Source organism: Hemiscyllium ocellatum, chromosome 19 (genome assembly GCF_020745735.1).
Source record: "Hemiscyllium ocellatum isolate sHemOce1 chromosome 19, sHemOce1.pat.X.cur, whole genome shotgun sequence".
NCBI lineage: Eukaryota > Metazoa > Chordata > Chondrichthyes > Orectolobiformes > Hemiscylliidae > Hemiscyllium > Hemiscyllium ocellatum.
The window spans coordinates 44,090,316-44,106,717 of record NC_083419.1 but is presented as its reverse complement, the minus strand read 5'-3'; the positions used below and the strand labels follow the sequence as shown (position 1 = coordinate 44,106,717).

The 16,402-nt window shown below is 38.4% G+C and overlaps 1 protein-coding gene across 1 annotated transcript in view; it reads left to right on the top strand.

Annotated features, from left to right (window-relative positions):
* il17ra1a (interleukin 17 receptor A1a) overlaps window positions 1-15,868 on the top strand; it is a 54,193-nt gene extending 38,325 nt beyond the window's left edge. Inside the window, exons 10-13 of the mRNA XM_060839421.1 lie at window positions 4,838-4,876; window positions 10,528-10,632; window positions 12,813-12,842; window positions 14,002-15,868. Of these exons, the coding sequence (XP_060695404.1) occupies window positions 4,838-4,876; window positions 10,528-10,632; window positions 12,813-12,842; window positions 14,002-15,428 (1,601 nt within the window). The 3' untranslated portion in view covers window positions 15,429-15,868. The remainder of the gene's footprint in view (window positions 1-4,837; window positions 4,877-10,527; window positions 10,633-12,812; window positions 12,843-14,001) is intronic.
* Window positions 15,869-16,402: the final 534 nt, after the last annotated feature.

The following is a 16,402-nucleotide window of genomic DNA, read 5'->3' as shown; positions in this document are numbered from 1 at the left end:
TCCCTCACGTTGCTTAGATGGATTCTGAAATTGGACAATACTTGCTAAATAATTGAGTGCATGGAGATTTACATTTAACCGTTTACAAACAATTTTAGGATTGTCAGTCAAGTACACTTGCAAATACTGGAATATATTTATAAATAGGGTCTTCATCTTGGAATGCAGAAAGTATATATATACTCTGTGCTTGTTCAATTTAAAAAAAACAGCAGATGAATCTTTCTCTGTTTTATTTCTCAGGGCCATGTCTTGACCAATCAGAGCCAACCTGATTGATTTAAAATTTAAACAGATCTCGGCAGTTAGTTGTCAGTCTTTATCTGACTGTGTTCTCCATGGCAATGCCTCTACCAATCACAGTCTACCTGCCAATCAGTCAGCAGGCTCGTACAGTATTCATGTTGTTTACCCTTTGAATTGATACTTCTTACTCCGATGAATGAATGCAAGATGAAAGTCTCAACAAAATATATATTTTTTCAGCAAGTTCTGTACTGACAGAAGTAGTTCTTTTGGAAGTCTCCGCGTTATATAAACCCTGAGCTGAGCTTCAGATTCCATAAACACATAATCACAAAGACCTCCTATTTCTAGCTCCACAACGTTTACATACATCTGAAGATATGACCTTCAGAATGTATCCCCACACCACCACACACTATCCATTAACTGTATAAATCCTCAGAGTTTTACAGCATGGAAAGTAGCAGTTTGGCTCATGGTGTCCACATTGGAGTCAGACTAGTTTGTGGACCAATAATTCCATTGCATATGCCTTCCACACATTGTCAGCCACCTTATCTGAGTGTTCTAGCTATGATCAGAATGCAGGAGAAAGTGAGGACTGCAGATGCTGGAGATCAGAGCTGAAAATGTGTTGCTGGAAAAGTGCAGCAGGTCAGGCAGCATCCAAGGAGCAGGAGAATTGACGTTTCGGGCATGAGCCCTCATTCTTGAAGAAGGGCTCATGCCCGAAACGTCGATTCTCCTGCTCCTTGGATGCTGCCTAACCTGCTGTGCTTTTCCAGCAACACATGATCAGAATGCAACAAAGTTTTACCAGACTGATTCTTGGGATGGCAAGATTGATGTATGAAGAGCCTGAATCGTTCAGGACTTTATTCATTACAGTTTGGAAAAGTAGGAAGGGTGAACTTATCAAATTCTATAAAATTCTAAAATGAGTTGACAGGGTACATGCAGTTCCTGCTGACTGAGACACAAGGGTCACACTCTAAGGATAAAAGATTGGCTATTTAGGACTGAAAAAAAGAACTTTCTTAACCCAGAGAGTACTGAGCCTGTGGTATTCTCTGCCACAGAAAGCAGTTGAGGCCAAAACATCGAATGTTTTCAAGAAAGAGACAGTGTTTTTAGAGCAAAAGGGTATGGGGTGAAAGTGGAAATAGGGTACTGAATTGGATGATCAGCCATGATCTAATTAAATGGTGGACCAGACTTGAAGGTCCAATTGACCTACTCCTTTTTGCTATGGCCCTCACCTCAACCAATCCTCTGGATGATGCTAACTCCCTGTCACATGCTTTACTCTTCACCTGTTCCTTTGTGGTGTTTACTACCAGAGATTTTTCATCTCACCTCCTCTTTTTAAATAATGCTGACTGCCCACTCTCCTTGGTCATATTGACTGTCTGACACCGGGTCTTCCGCTCCCCTGCTACTCTCCATGCCTTTGTCATTTCCTGACCTTATTATTTCACTTTTCCAATGGAAAGCCTCCCATTCTCCACTATGAAATTTAAATTGTCCAAACGTCCTGTCACAAACATTACCAACCCAAAACCTGCTTACTCATCATCCTAGTACCCTTACATAGCATACCCTTGTTTTTTTTTTATAGATATTTTTATTGGGAATTTAACATTTTGACAAATTTACAAAAATAAGCAGAATTTTCAAGCACAAACATTAATATAAAAATAGATCTTAAATATATAATCATCAAAATTCAACTAATCCTCAATCATCCAGAGTGTATAGTTGAGTCGCTTACATCCTTCAAATAAGAGAAAATGTTCTCTAATACACTCATAACAGTATGATAAAAAGGAAGCTATTTCCAAACATTAAGAACAAAAAAAAATTAAACATGTTTGAATGGAGATCTTCCCCCTTGTTCTCAGGGGGCCTTACTACCTTTCCAACGTTCCACCATATCCTCCCCCAAACAGTGTCCCACCCTCGACCCGGGCGCTCCTTAATAGGATTTAGATATAATACCGAGCTAGAGTTAACAGTGAGCGCCGCACCCCCACCCCTCCCCACCCATACCTGAGTATATCTAATAGCATCAATGCCACATACAAACACACATAACTATAAAATTACAACTCCAACAGATTACAGTTAAGTATAATAACATAGCAAGGAAGACAACCCCGCTCCCAGAGGCAAAAGTAAAGTAGAATAAAGTATCCATTTCTCCCCACGGAGTGTGGGAGAGGCAAGCCAACATAAATTGTCTCTTACGATTTATTTAACCGAGTCTAAAAGTTTCTTGGCCTCTTCCGATGATCTAAAATTATACTCGGATCCTTCGTGGGTAAAGCATAACGTCGCTGGGTAGCGTAAGGTGTATTGAATATCTAAGTCCCTTAAACATTTCTTCACCTCATCAAACGCCTTCCTTCTTCGTGCCAAAGCCGGGGAGAAGTCCTGAAATAACATAATCTTGGATCCTTCATGAATCATAGCTTTAGGATCCTTTCCAAGCTTTCTGGAGGCATCCAGGAGTATCTGCCTCTCCCTATAACTCTGCAGCCGGAACAGGACCGGGCATGGGCGCTGGTTTGGGCCAGATCCGCGTACTGCGACCCGGTAGGCCCACTCCACCCTTACCCGATCAGTTTCAGCCCCCAGGTTTAAAAGCTGGGGCAGCCATCGCTCCAGAAATGCTGCTAACTGTCCTTTCCCTTCTTGTTCTTGAAGGCCCAGCAACCGAATATTCTTTCTCCGATTTCTGTTGTCAATATCATCCATGTAGATTTCAAAGGCCCTGATTCTCTGCTCGAGGGTTCGCACCTGTTCTGCAGCTGTTTGAGCTGCAGCCTCGGAGGTCGTGGCCTTTAGTTCCGCCCCCTCCACTCGGCCCTGTAATTCTCCAATAGTTTGATTCTGTTTCTGCAGCTTTTCTTCGAATGCATTCCATCTCTGTCTGGATTCTGCGATGAAATTGACGAGTGTCGATTCCAATCTAGCAATCATCTCTATAAGGCCTGTTTTTACATCAGCTGCAGCCGGAGGAGAGGAGGGTGGGGGAGGGGTCTTTGTTTTCTGAGAGCTGCGGGGTCCCTTTGATTTACTCATTATCCACTCAGTATTAGACTATTTAAATATAATATTCAGCAGCTAATTAAGATTAAAGAAATTTTTTGGGTGGTTTGGCAAGTGTGGTGGGGGCAGGAAACCCACTTTACCCAGGTTTTGGGAAGGGCTCTGTAGACTCAGACTTGCTGAGTCGCCGCCATCTTGGATCTCCATACCCTTGTTTTTAAGCAGTCAAATCTGCTGATTGATAAAGCTTTTGGTCAATCCTCCAAAAATCTCTTTTTTTTTGTTTGGATACACTTTCTGAGAAAGCAATGACAGTTTAACATTTTTACTCTTATCGGTCCAGTCTAATCATCTTAGAGAAGAGTAGAATTTCTTCAAGGTGAGCATGCCAAGAAGAGATCTTAAAAATCTCACAACACCAAGTTATAGTCCAACAGGTTTATTTGGAAGCACTAGCTTTTGAAGCGCTGCTCCTTTGGGTAACTGTGGAGCAGGATCATAAGACACAGAATTTATCGCAAAAGATTGCAGTGTCATACAGCTGAAATGATACATTGAACAAACCTAGATTCCAGGTTTGTTCAATGTATCATTTCAGCTGTATATTGTAACCTTTTGCTATAAATTCTGTGTCTTATGATCCTGCTCCACAGTTACCTGATGAAGGAGCAGCGCTTCAAAAGCTAGTGCTTCCAAATAAACCTGTTGGACTATAACTTGGTGTATTGTGATTTTTAACTTTGTCCACATCAGTCCAACACCAGCACCTCCACATCAAGAAGAGAAGTGGCAGTGAGTTAAATGCTAAATAAAAGCCAGAAAAAATACAGGCGCTAAAAACCAGAAACCAGAATAGAAAATGCTGGAAAAGCTGAGCAGGTCTGACAGCATCTGTGAAGAGAAATCAGTTAACATCCCCTCCTCAAACTCCTGACCCTTCTGAGGAAGGTCACTTGACCTGAAAAGTTAACTCTGATTTCTCTCCATAGATGCTGCCAGACCTGAGCTTTTCCACAATTTCTATTGTTGGTAATGATCTAAGAGCACAGGTTCAATTACCACCATGGTAGCTGTTGGAGTTTAAACTCCATTAATTTATCTGGAGTACAAATCTAGTCTCAATAATGGTGTCCTCCATATTGCTTCCTAAATTTAGGGAGTGAAATCTGCCATCCTTCCTTGGACTGGCCTATGTGTAACTGTCGACCCATAGCAATGTGGTTGATTCTTCACTACCCTTTGAAGTGGCCTTGCAAGAACAATTAGAGATGGGCAGGAAATGCTATACAGACTATCCCATGAAAGAATAAAAGAAAAGGAGCCTTGGGATATTTTTAATGCTTAAGGTGCTGTACAAATGCAAGTTGGTACTGTCTCTCATGAACTGGAAATAATCTTTCTAATGAAATTTTCAGCTCCAACGGCCTGAGTCAAGATTCAAGCCCAAGGCCTACAGCTGAAAGGCCAATTCTAACTATTCTGAACTGTCATTTGGGATTTCTCTGTATAAGTTTCTAAATTGTTTGTATTCTCCTTTCAGAAACAAATCCACCAAAATTGTCTACAACATCAACTGAAGGTGAGTTTTAAAGAGCTCCCTGGGGCCACACTGGCTCTGTGGTTAGCACTGCTGCCTCACAGCACCAGGGACCCGGGTTCGACTCCCACTTCTGGCCACTATCTGTGTGAAGTTTGCACATTCTCCCTGTATCTGCATGGATTTCCTCCGGGTGCTCTGTTTTCCTCCCACAGTCCAAGATGTGCAAATCCGGTGAATTGGCCTTGCTAAATTGCCCATAGTGATAGGTCCATTAGTCAGGGGTAAATGTAGGGGAATGAGTATAGGTGTGTTACTCTTTGGAGTGTCGATGTGAACTTGTTGGGCCAAATGGCCTGTTTCCACACAGTAGGAAATCTAAACCTATCTTGAATGTGTATGCTAATGAATGGACAGAAGGCTATCATTTATTTGGTGTAAGTGGTAACACTTCAGAGGACACTAGATGGACTGGTGAAATGGACTGACACAGATTAAATTTAACTAAGTAGAAAGCATGACTGCACTTTACAGAATTCCAATTGTGTAGCGTGTTTTGTTTACTCATGTGGCCTCCAAAAACCTTTAGGAGGAGAAAGTGAGGTCTGCAGATGCTGGAGATCAGAGCTGAAAATGTGTTGCTGAAAAAGCGCAGCAGGTCAGGCAGCATCCAGGCAACAGGAGATTCGATGTTTCGGGCATAAGCCCTCCTTCAGGTTTATGCCCGAAACGTGGAATCTCCTGTTCCCTGGATGCTGCCTGACCTGCTGCGCTTTTTCAGCAACACATTTTCAGCTCCAAAAACCTTAGGCTGGGAATGTACAAAAGACCAGAACCAGAATCGGAGGATTGGAGAGTTTTAGTGGAGTTGGAGGGATGGCATTTGTCAAGAGGGAACTATTAGAGAGGGGTAAGACCACAAGGACGCTTAAAGATGAGAATGAGAAATTAAGTGCACACCAGTCCAACACTGGCACCTCCACATCAAGAAGAGAAATGGCAGTGAGTTAAATAAAATCCAGAAGAAATAAAGGTGCTTAAAAACAAGAAACATGGTCGTGGAGTAAAATTGATATGGCAACAGATTTGGATGAGTTAAAGAATACAGTGAAGGAAGTGAGGCCACTGTGAAGAAATAGAATCAACTAGTCAGGAAATGACAAAGGCACGATTGAGGATTTAGATGGCAAATGCATTGAATAGGGAAATATCTTAGCACATTGTCTTATTTTAATCTGTGCTTTATTTTATTGAACGTGAAATAGTAGCAACTTTGTGCTCCATCAATCCATTTGAAGAGCTTTGAGCAGAATAAAAACAGTAATAAAAACAGCTTAAAAGGGGTATTGTACTCCTGGTCATCAAATCACAACAACCGAGATGTTACAAAGTTAGAATTAGGATCATAGAATAGTATAGTGCATGTGTATTTCTTAAAAGTGCTGTCAAATTAACCCCATCTGTCCTGTTCTTTCCCGATAAATCTTCCAACCTGAGAATCTGTCGAGTTGTCTTCTGAAACTGATTGACATCTGCTTCCAGCACTTTTTTCAGGCAGTGCATTCTAAAACATTATAACTTACTGTATAATGTTTTCCTTCGTCCTATTACTCGAGTTCTTTTTGCCAATCACCATCTATCAATGTTCTCTGTTTATTGATGCTTCTGCCTCTGGAAATAGAGTAAATAGGGAGAATGATCAAGACACTTCAAGATTTTGAACACCTATTAAATCACCTCCTAACCAAAGTAACATTGCTTGATCAGCTGATGTTATTACTAGACAAGTCCAATATGTAGCTGAAATCTAGTTTAATAGATCATATTTACTTTCTTTTATTTTAAAGAGGTGGTCTTTCATTGAAAGAGCACACTTTGCTGCACATTTTGATTTTTATCAATAAAACAAGTTTGTCATGCAAAAGAAATGAAGCCTTTACAGTACAGTCGCCAGAGAAAATTCCTTTCCCTCTGACATTTATGTGGATGCTTTAACTGTGCTTCATTTCCCAATCTCAAAAATCTGACAGCCTCTTCCACGAGTCTTCATTTAATTGAGTTTAGACTTTCTCAAATTACCCCTTCTGGGTTTTTTAACAAGCCATTTCTAGCCTGGACCTTTCAAACTAAACTCCTTAACTAAACATATAACTTATTTCCTTTCTGTCAGAGCAACTGTTTATCACATCCAGCTTTACCCAAGGCTTCAGCAAAATATGAAACTGAAACTCAAGTCCTTTTCAAGTTATGGGTGCTTCCCCTAAGCTTAAAAAAACAATTTCTCTAACCTTCTAACTGAAACCAAATGTCTAATACTCAGTTTACTCTGTGCTTGTAAAACCCTTCCAATGTAAACTAATTCCCATTAGCCTTCAATGACTTTTTCTCCTGTACTTTTTAAAAAACAAATCACCATGGCCTCAGAAATAGTTACACTTAAATTATTAAACCTCTCCACATTTGCCACACACCACTAGCTCAAAGCCCTAAAATACAGACTAAGTGCTATAAAAACAAATTCATACACCTTGCATTACTAATTATTGTATTACTGTATTCTATTGCATCTCATCAACACACACTCTAACTGAAAGTGTAATGCCTAGCATCGAATGCATTTTGTAAGGCTCAGCAAATTTTTGTTTCTCATTTTATGCCACTATCTATAAACGTTGTTTTTCTGTACATTTTTTAACAGCTGCTTTAACTTGTCCTATTACCTTCATAGACATGTGTATGTGTAGCCCAGATCTCTCCAGTCCTTTACAATTGTACCATTAGTTTATATTCCCCATTCTCATTCTTCATAGCAAAATGATAAATTTCATATTTGTGTTAAATTTAATCTGCCATATGACTGTCCATTTCACCAGGGCACCTTGTATTCTGAGAAAACTATTTAAATACCCCGTCAATGTTTACCTTTTTTTAAAAGTTCTTTCACTTCCAAACTCGGAATTTACACTCTATATAATAAAGTTTGTTATTAATTTACATCAAAAAGACAGTTGGAAACAATGTTGTTCATTTCTGTTCAGACTGAAAAATAACCATTTGCTACAACACTCCGCTTTCGATTCCTTTAGCCAATTTTGTATCCATGCAGTTATTGCCCTTTTTGATCCCATATGCTTTAATTTTGATATCCAATCTATTGTGTGGTAATTTTTCAAAAACACCTTTTGAAAGCCTACATGCACAACATTGATCACACTATACTCATTAGTCTTCTCATGACATCACCAAGGAACATGTGATACTGTAAACTTTAGAACTTTTAAGTGGTCACAGATTGAAAGAATCAGCAAAGATAAATTGTTATACAGGAAGGGATCAACAAGAACTCTGTCTGGAATTAGCTATTAAAGGACAAGGACGAACTTATACATAGCCTCATCTGGGAAAAGAGGGAGTTGAAGCTACATGAAAAAATTGTTTTGATGTGTGCTTGACAACTGGCTGCTTTATAACACTAGTATAATTGATTGTCCTGCAGAGGAATTTAAGGAGTTAACTGCAGGAAAGTGGTGCTTCAAATAGGCAGTCAGTGCCAAATGTAACAAGGAACAAAGAAGTTACTTCTGATAAGAAGGCAAGCTGCAGACTTGCAATATTGTGGATGAAAGAATCCAAAAATCCAAATTAGTACCGTCCCACCACAAATTAAAGGATGAAAATCTGTGTAATAATTCATCACCAAAACCCTTCATTAACAAAACTTTGAAGAACAACACATACGAAGATCAAACCTTTGTGACACAGATACTGTTGTTTGGAATTGTATCTAAATGCCACCATTAATTGGGTAATGGCCACATTTGGTTGCGAGGCTTAACTTGTGACTTTGAGGGGTTTTATTTCCATTGCTACATGCAATAAAGTTGAAACATTTGTTTCAGCAATTGATAAGCTGTGGGATTTCTTAAGGAGACTAATTAAGGGTAACTTATGGTGATTTACCCATAATGTACATAATTTAGTGGAACCCAATTTGCCTTCACCAATCTATAGTGATTGTCCATAATTAAGAAAAGGTTTTTTAAATGCTGATTCATTTTGCCTCTAATGAGGCTGATTATCCTTTTACTTGAGGTGTTTGTCTTACCCACCTCTTTTCCCCCACTGCCTCCCCAACCCTCTTTTTTTGAACTAGGACATATTACATTCAAATTCTCCAGTTCTCCAGCACAATTCCCACATCTAAGGAAGATTGAAAGATTGCAGATGAATCCACAATTCACAACTTAGAAATGTCACATGGTCTCAATTCTATTTTGAGCACTGAGATCCTTTCAAATACTTTTTTTTTTAATTTTGATCCCATCCTATCCTATTTCTATATAACAACCTCCTTACTGTGACACTTATTACATTTTTTCACAAGACGTGTAAAGTTAACTATATCTGCTGCCTCCACAACATTAAGTCCTTTTTGTTGTTAATCAAGCCTACTGTTCCTCTGACTACCCTTGATATCATTCATAATGTTTAACAAAGCCTTTTTAAAGTTTTGTTTGTGTTTCCTGCTAACTTATTCTTGCATGCATTCCTTGTCCCCCTCTTTTCAGGTCTCACACCTTTTTCTATTTGGCTTGGTCCTCTCCCAAATTATAAATCTGATATTTATTGTAAGTCTTTCTTGGTTTCATTTTAATTGTATATTTTAATCATATATTTTCAGTCAACTGCGAACTCCAGCTTCTAATCCGATGCCTTTCCCTGTTGTGGAGATTTGCCTAGTCTGTCCTTGAAATATCCCTTTTGAAGAGCTCTCATTACGCATCAGGTTTTTACATGGCCATCTTCTGTTTTCAGTTCATCAGGGCCAGCATCATTTTTCAACTTCCTCCAATTGAATATTTTAATTTTATTTCTCATTTTCCAGAACTCCTCTGAATATTACGCTCATCACTTCTCAAATGTTCTCACACTGAATCATTCTCCCTATTTGGCTCACATGATTTCTGATAACTAGATGCAGCATTGCTTCCGGCTTGGCCTAGAAATATACTAAGAAAGTTCTCATTCGCATTTCAAGAGTTCCACAACCCTCCAACCCATTGCTGTCAATCCACATGGATTATTCCTGCATGGAAATGATCTAACTGATATTCCAGGTCTGGGGATCTCCAAATATAAATAATGAACTTTTATGAAAAAATATCAATCTATCTTCCTGGGAATTTAATCCAACCAGGTCATTGTTGTAAAATCATTTTAATTTTCAGTTGTCATTTGCTTTTGGTCATTAAAAACTCTTTATTGATGTCTTTATTTTTAGCCATTGAATATCCTCTGTGAATCAGTATTTCTTTAGCATTATGAATTACCTCTTTCAACTCAAGAAGTCTAACCAACGTTATTTTTCAAATGCAATAACATGGAAGCTGTTACCTTGCTGTTTCGCCAGCTGACTTGCTCAGATGTGAGGTATTCTGGAGACCTCTGACATATTATCCAAATCTGTGAAATGTTATTGTAGTTCCCAGGAGCTGCTCGTTTCCTATGCTGCAGAAATCCCCAAGTTAAAATACAATATTACCTCTGTGTGCTCTGATTCCACTCACTCATCTCTGTTGAGGCATGCACTGAATGACATGCTGTAGAGGTCTGATTGTGTTAGTAGTCTGATTTTGTTGATTGTATTACACTGTGCAACTTGGGGAATTTCACTTCTGTTCTGGTTGTTGCAGGAGGGTCATCTGAGAGAACCGGTTTCTTTGCTGTCATCGGTGTTTTGGTTTTCCTTTTAATCTGTGTCTGTATCATTTGGGTACGGATAAAATCCAAAGAAAATGGTAAGGAATTAGGATTTTTTACATTTACTTACATTTTTAAAATTGATATCACCGTTCTCTCTTTTATCACATAATGTACATTCATTGAAACAATTGGTTGACTTTTTGTTTCCAGACATTTACATAAAGTCCTTCAATCCCACCCCCTGAATCCCTAACATCCAGTTAGGACCTACCTCGGTTCAGAAATTGAAATCTAATGTTTGGGCTTGGCACATAGAATTCCATGTGTGTCCAGTAACTGATGGACAGATTTAATGAAGGACCATGCAAAATACAGGATGAAAGATTCACTGCTGGTGTAGGAGTGCAGCCCAGACCCTGTCCACGGGGCACAATCTAATCTGCTTAAGGCAGGAAGACCCTTGAGGTGAAGAGAAAACAACTTTTAAAATATTGACCGAATGATGTAGCTTATCACGTTGTCACAGAAGAAGAAATCCCTATACATTTTGTCCTTTTTCTGACCAATTAGCATGCACAGATTAGAACTGGAAAGGAGCTGACAGAGATATTCCCTGCTTGTTTTTGAATGAACGGAAAAGAGTGGCCCATGCAGCTTTTCAAAAGTTGATGGTGATCAACTAGCAGCATGCCAACCCTCTTGATCGGGGGGAGTATTTATTTTATAGAGTATGATTAAGGGAAGACATAACACACACAAGCTTAACTAGATGTGAAAGTATCACAGTAATATACAAAAAAAACTTTAAGCAACGTGAGAGATCAAAGCAAGATTGAGTGGTGTGGAAAGACTGCCTCTTTCTATCTTAAAAAGGGTCATTCCAGCAATTTTAGTTTTCATTTCAGCTTTCCAGCATCGATAGTTCTTTTGGCTTTCTGCCTGCTTCTGGCTACTATTATTTCAGTCTTAGACTTCATTTATGCTACACTTGCAGTACAGTTGTGGCCGTGGAATATGTCACATTGACATCCCCGGAGGTCTGTTGTGGGAGGCCTTGCATTTATCAATTCAACAACATGGGAGGTCATTGACTGGATGGCCAAATTGGAATCTCATTTTACATTCTCTTGTTGTGCAAACATGATAGCTGGCCAGGAAACAAAATGTTTATTGAAAAATGCATGTGATAAATCTTGATTATTTAATGAACTTAATCGTAGATTTTATAATTGTAGATTTCAAATGTAATTTTAATGTAAATTTAATTCTATTCAATGATCCAAGTTACTGAAACAAGGCTTCAGAGACTGAGAGGGATGTGGGATGAGCCGAAGCATCTTCGCATTATAGAATGGTACTGGGTTATAGTACACCCAGTAACGGTTACATATAAGTTGCTCTAAACAAAAGGCAAAATACTACAGATGCTGGAAATTTGAAATAAAAACAAAGTACTAGAGAAACTCAATAAGTCTGACAGCACCTATGGAGAGAGAAATGAGTTAACATTTCGAGTCCAGTATGACTGGTCTTCGTTAACTCTTTTTCTTTCTCCACAGGTGCTGCCAGACCCCTCATTTCTCCAGGACACATGTTGCTTGCTGACCAATCTTATTACTCTCATCAGTTACTTCTCAATCAGTATTTCCTTGGCTTAGAATATTGAGTCATCCCATGGAATCAAGTACAGATCTTTCTGCTATAACATGCATTTTGTTAACATCAATTTGCAATAACACGATTGACGAATTGGGGACACTTCCTAAAGCACAAAGATTTAAAGTGTGTATTGGCTATAACATGATTCTGGCCCCATTAATTTAAATGGTGCTGCCAATACACAATTTTCTTATAACATGGGATAGCATAAGAGTGAAACTACTGAGTTATAGCAGAATTGACTGTTAATGTTTCTCTGTACAAGTTGGGTTTTTTTTGTACATTTCAATTATTTTATATAACACTTTGTTCAGCCACACTAGCCATTCTTTATCCTTCCTTACTTTCCCCTATTTCTCACCATTTTGAACTTTTTAAAAGTATAGTACTTGATGCTACAATGTGACAAACTATGGTTAAGTCAACACATTCTATAATGCTCACCGAACCTGTGTTTAAAACATTGTGTTCATTTGTTAACGGAGGAACAGGAGATTGAGGAACAAATTTTGTTCTTTTGGAGTGACAGATCTTGAGAATCTGCTTGTTACTTTAAAAAAAATTCTCACTGAAGGCATTGATATCAAGAATTATAATTATCTTTTCTATCTTTTAGAAACAAAGACGCTGCCTAAAATCCCAAATGGTAAGTTAAACAAGTTAAATTAGACAAGCTTTATATATGTAATATATGGAACAGAGAGGTTGTATTTGTCATTTTCATTTCCATATGTTCACATTTGTAATGGAAACTACTTGTATAGGCTATCCAGCTTTCAGTTTTTATTTTCCCTTACCCCTGTCAATGGCAACAGGATGTAATTATGACAATGATCAACCCCTTACCCGGCAAAGACAAGTTAACTTTACTTCACCCAGTTTGTCTTTTTCAGAGTGCGACGAATAAACTCGTCCAAAACATATAATTTCAAAAACAGCCACAGACGAGTTTATACGTCAATTCTCAGCGTTTCTGGGCCCTTCTCAGCTAGAAATGAGTATACTCAGTGACTCATACATCTGGTAGCTGTTATTTCCATAATCAGCATTAAAAATACTATTTTTTAAAAAAAGCAATTAAAAAATTTGTCTGAAAATGAAACGTTTTCTCCAAAAAAAGTGGCCAGGGAAGGGGTTAATGTTGTAGAAAACAAAATAGCAAAGGACAAATTGTCACTCTATAAAATGATAACTGGTGTTTGTAACCCTAGTCCGATAGTCGTCTGCCCTCTAGCCCCATGAAGACACTCACATTTTTGACTCCATGTATGAATTTGACATATTTACTTAAAATCTTTGTACCAAGTAAATAATCCTCTTTAATTCTTTGCCATTGATAAGTAGAACATGTCTTTATGGCAATGATGTGAACTAGTTTTCCACTTCCCCTGAAAGAACACTGGAAACAAAGAAGTAGATTTTTAAAAAGTAGATCAGCACACCTCAAGTTATTCCAAAATTGTCATTACCTGGTTACAAATAATCTGATAACTAAAATGTAATTCTAAACATCAATCTTCAATTTAGCTTTCACTAGTTTTGAACTGGTGTTCTATTGTCACACTGTCTTGTTTTGATTTCAAACATTCTGGTCTTTACTACTAGCCATTATCTGTGTTCATGTACAAAACACCTTTTATGTACCTTCATCTTCAGGCAAATTTATCATGTTGATTTTCATTCACTGTAACTAGCTGCAATTAATTCACTCATCAAAGATAGCCTGGTTTTCTTGAACCAATTGACAACTTGTCATTTATTTCTATTTATATGTAAATGAATGAATGAAACTATTTTTGTTCCAGATGAACCAGCAGTTGTATATCCAAAACTTCCACAAGTGAAAAAGAAAGTTCTGATAATTTATTCATTGGACCATGAACTCTACAAGAATGTTATCCTGGCATTTGCACAATTCCTAATGACTAACTGTGGTACCGAAGTAACTTTGGATTATTTACAAGTTAACAAGGTTGCAGAGGTGGGGCATATCAATTGGCTCACATTGCACAAAAGCAAGTCAGACAAGATTTTTATTTTATGCTCTCGTGGAACAAGGTTGAAGTGGGAAGCCATGCTGCGGATTAAACCGAACCAGATTTTGCTCAAAAGTGATGAGCGTTCACCAATGCGTGACATGTTCACTCCTGCCATGAGCTTGATTTTGCCAGACTTCAAACGGCCAGCTTCATTTGGGAAGTATATTGTTGCATATTTTGATGACATCAGCAGTGAAGAAGATATCCCTGATCCATTTAAGATTGGTGTGAAGTACAAACTAATGAAACAATTTGAAGAAATATATTTCCGAGTACAGGACTTGGAGAAACATGAACCAGGGAAAACTTACCGTGTGGTAGGAATAACAATGGATGATTACCACAATAGCCCATCTGGTAAAAAATTAAAAAATGCTATTGAACAATTTAAATTGATACAAACAGAGCAACCAGACTGGTTTGAGAAAGAATGTATTCTATTCCCAGAGGAAGCAGAAGCTGAGCCACTCTTGGCTGATGAACATTGTGAGCTTCTACCAATGAAACAGAATATTGTTAAGTACAAACCCCTTGATGATATATCCTATACAGTAAATGAAGTGCAAATTGTAAAATCAAGTGATGAAATACTTGTGAGGAATCCAGTAGGTTTTGAGCATAAAGGCCAAGATTACTGTTTATTCCAAAATCTGATTGGAGTAGACTGTAATGATGCACAAGTTCTAAACATGGCACATACCTTGGAACCACTGTGCAACATGTCAGTATCTGGCTGTAGTCAGAGTATGTTAATTTGTCCCAACTTAGGAAACTCAAAATCAGAAGGTGAACCGCACTTAGAAAAGCATTGGATGCTGAAGAATGATGTCTCAGACTTCCCTCAGCACAGTTGTGAAGGTGACATTACAATGAATGAAATCAGTGCACATTCAGGTGGTATTTCTCATGATGTAAAGAAGAGACTTGAAGAATTTCAGCAGATGTTATTGCGTCAGAGTTTGTCTTCACCGTATTCAACCAGGTCATCTGATTTGCAAAGTGGAGTTATTGGATGTCCACACTCTCTCTATTCTGACAAAGAAGAGAGTGTAGATTCAGACGAAGGCTATATCTCCAAACAGTCAGCCTCAGTGGTTGAAATCCCAACAGCAGGTGGGAGCACTTCTTCTGAAGCACTAAATGAATTAAAAATTCTTCAGATGGCTTTACTTAATGAAAGCATGTGTAACTGAAATCGAATGTGAATTTATAGAGCAAGATTGCTCAATGCATGTGCCTTATCGATAAGCCACGTTGATAACTGCAGATTGTAAATATCAGCCCCACAACAATGAAGGATGGTGGATTTTTCCTGTACTTCATACATGTGTCACACAAAATCAAACACATAATCCATCAGATAAATCACTTCAACACAAATAATTTGAAAGGCTCTTCATATTTGCACACGTTTCACTCCTAAAACAAATGTAGAAAGACAAATTATCACTGAGTCATCTGTAGCCAAAAGTGGATTCAGAATAAATTCTGCTGTTCTCATAATGTAAGAAGCTTCACTCTCTGAATTTCAGCCCAGTGCATTTCTGTAAAGACCATAATGGCTGTTAAAAGCATTAATAGTCAATGTAATTACAAGCTGCAAGTTTATGATGTTTGCTTTTTTAAAGTAACTTTTACAATAAATCCATCTCAACCTGTGGTGTTGTTTTCCTGTACCTTGAATTTATACACTAGGAACAGTTTTTCCATAACTCAGGCAATTTTGTGCAACATGATATAAAACTGCTATTGAACACTGTAGAAAGTTCATTATGCCAAAGGATTATTCTATCAAGGATTTGAAGTGGGAAATGGCACAGGGCAGGGTGACACTAGGCACAAGGACATACACGATGGTGGCCGGATCACAATATGAAGAGAGACAGCAGAGCATACAGACACTGCCTGGGCCACCAGAATGCCAGCATAATGTACTCTCAATCTCATTGATTAGTTTAAGGTGGGGGGAGGGAGGAGAGAATACACATGAGTGGTGTATACTGCCTGCTGAAGTGTCTGGGTCCAGCCCAACACTTCTGATAGAAATGCTAATAGTCTGATACAGACTCAATACAAAGGACTACTGGCTGGGGCTGCAGTACTTGTCCTTATCAGGAAGAGTGACTAGCGGCCATTAGCAGTGGACTTCTGCGTAGGGATTGAAACT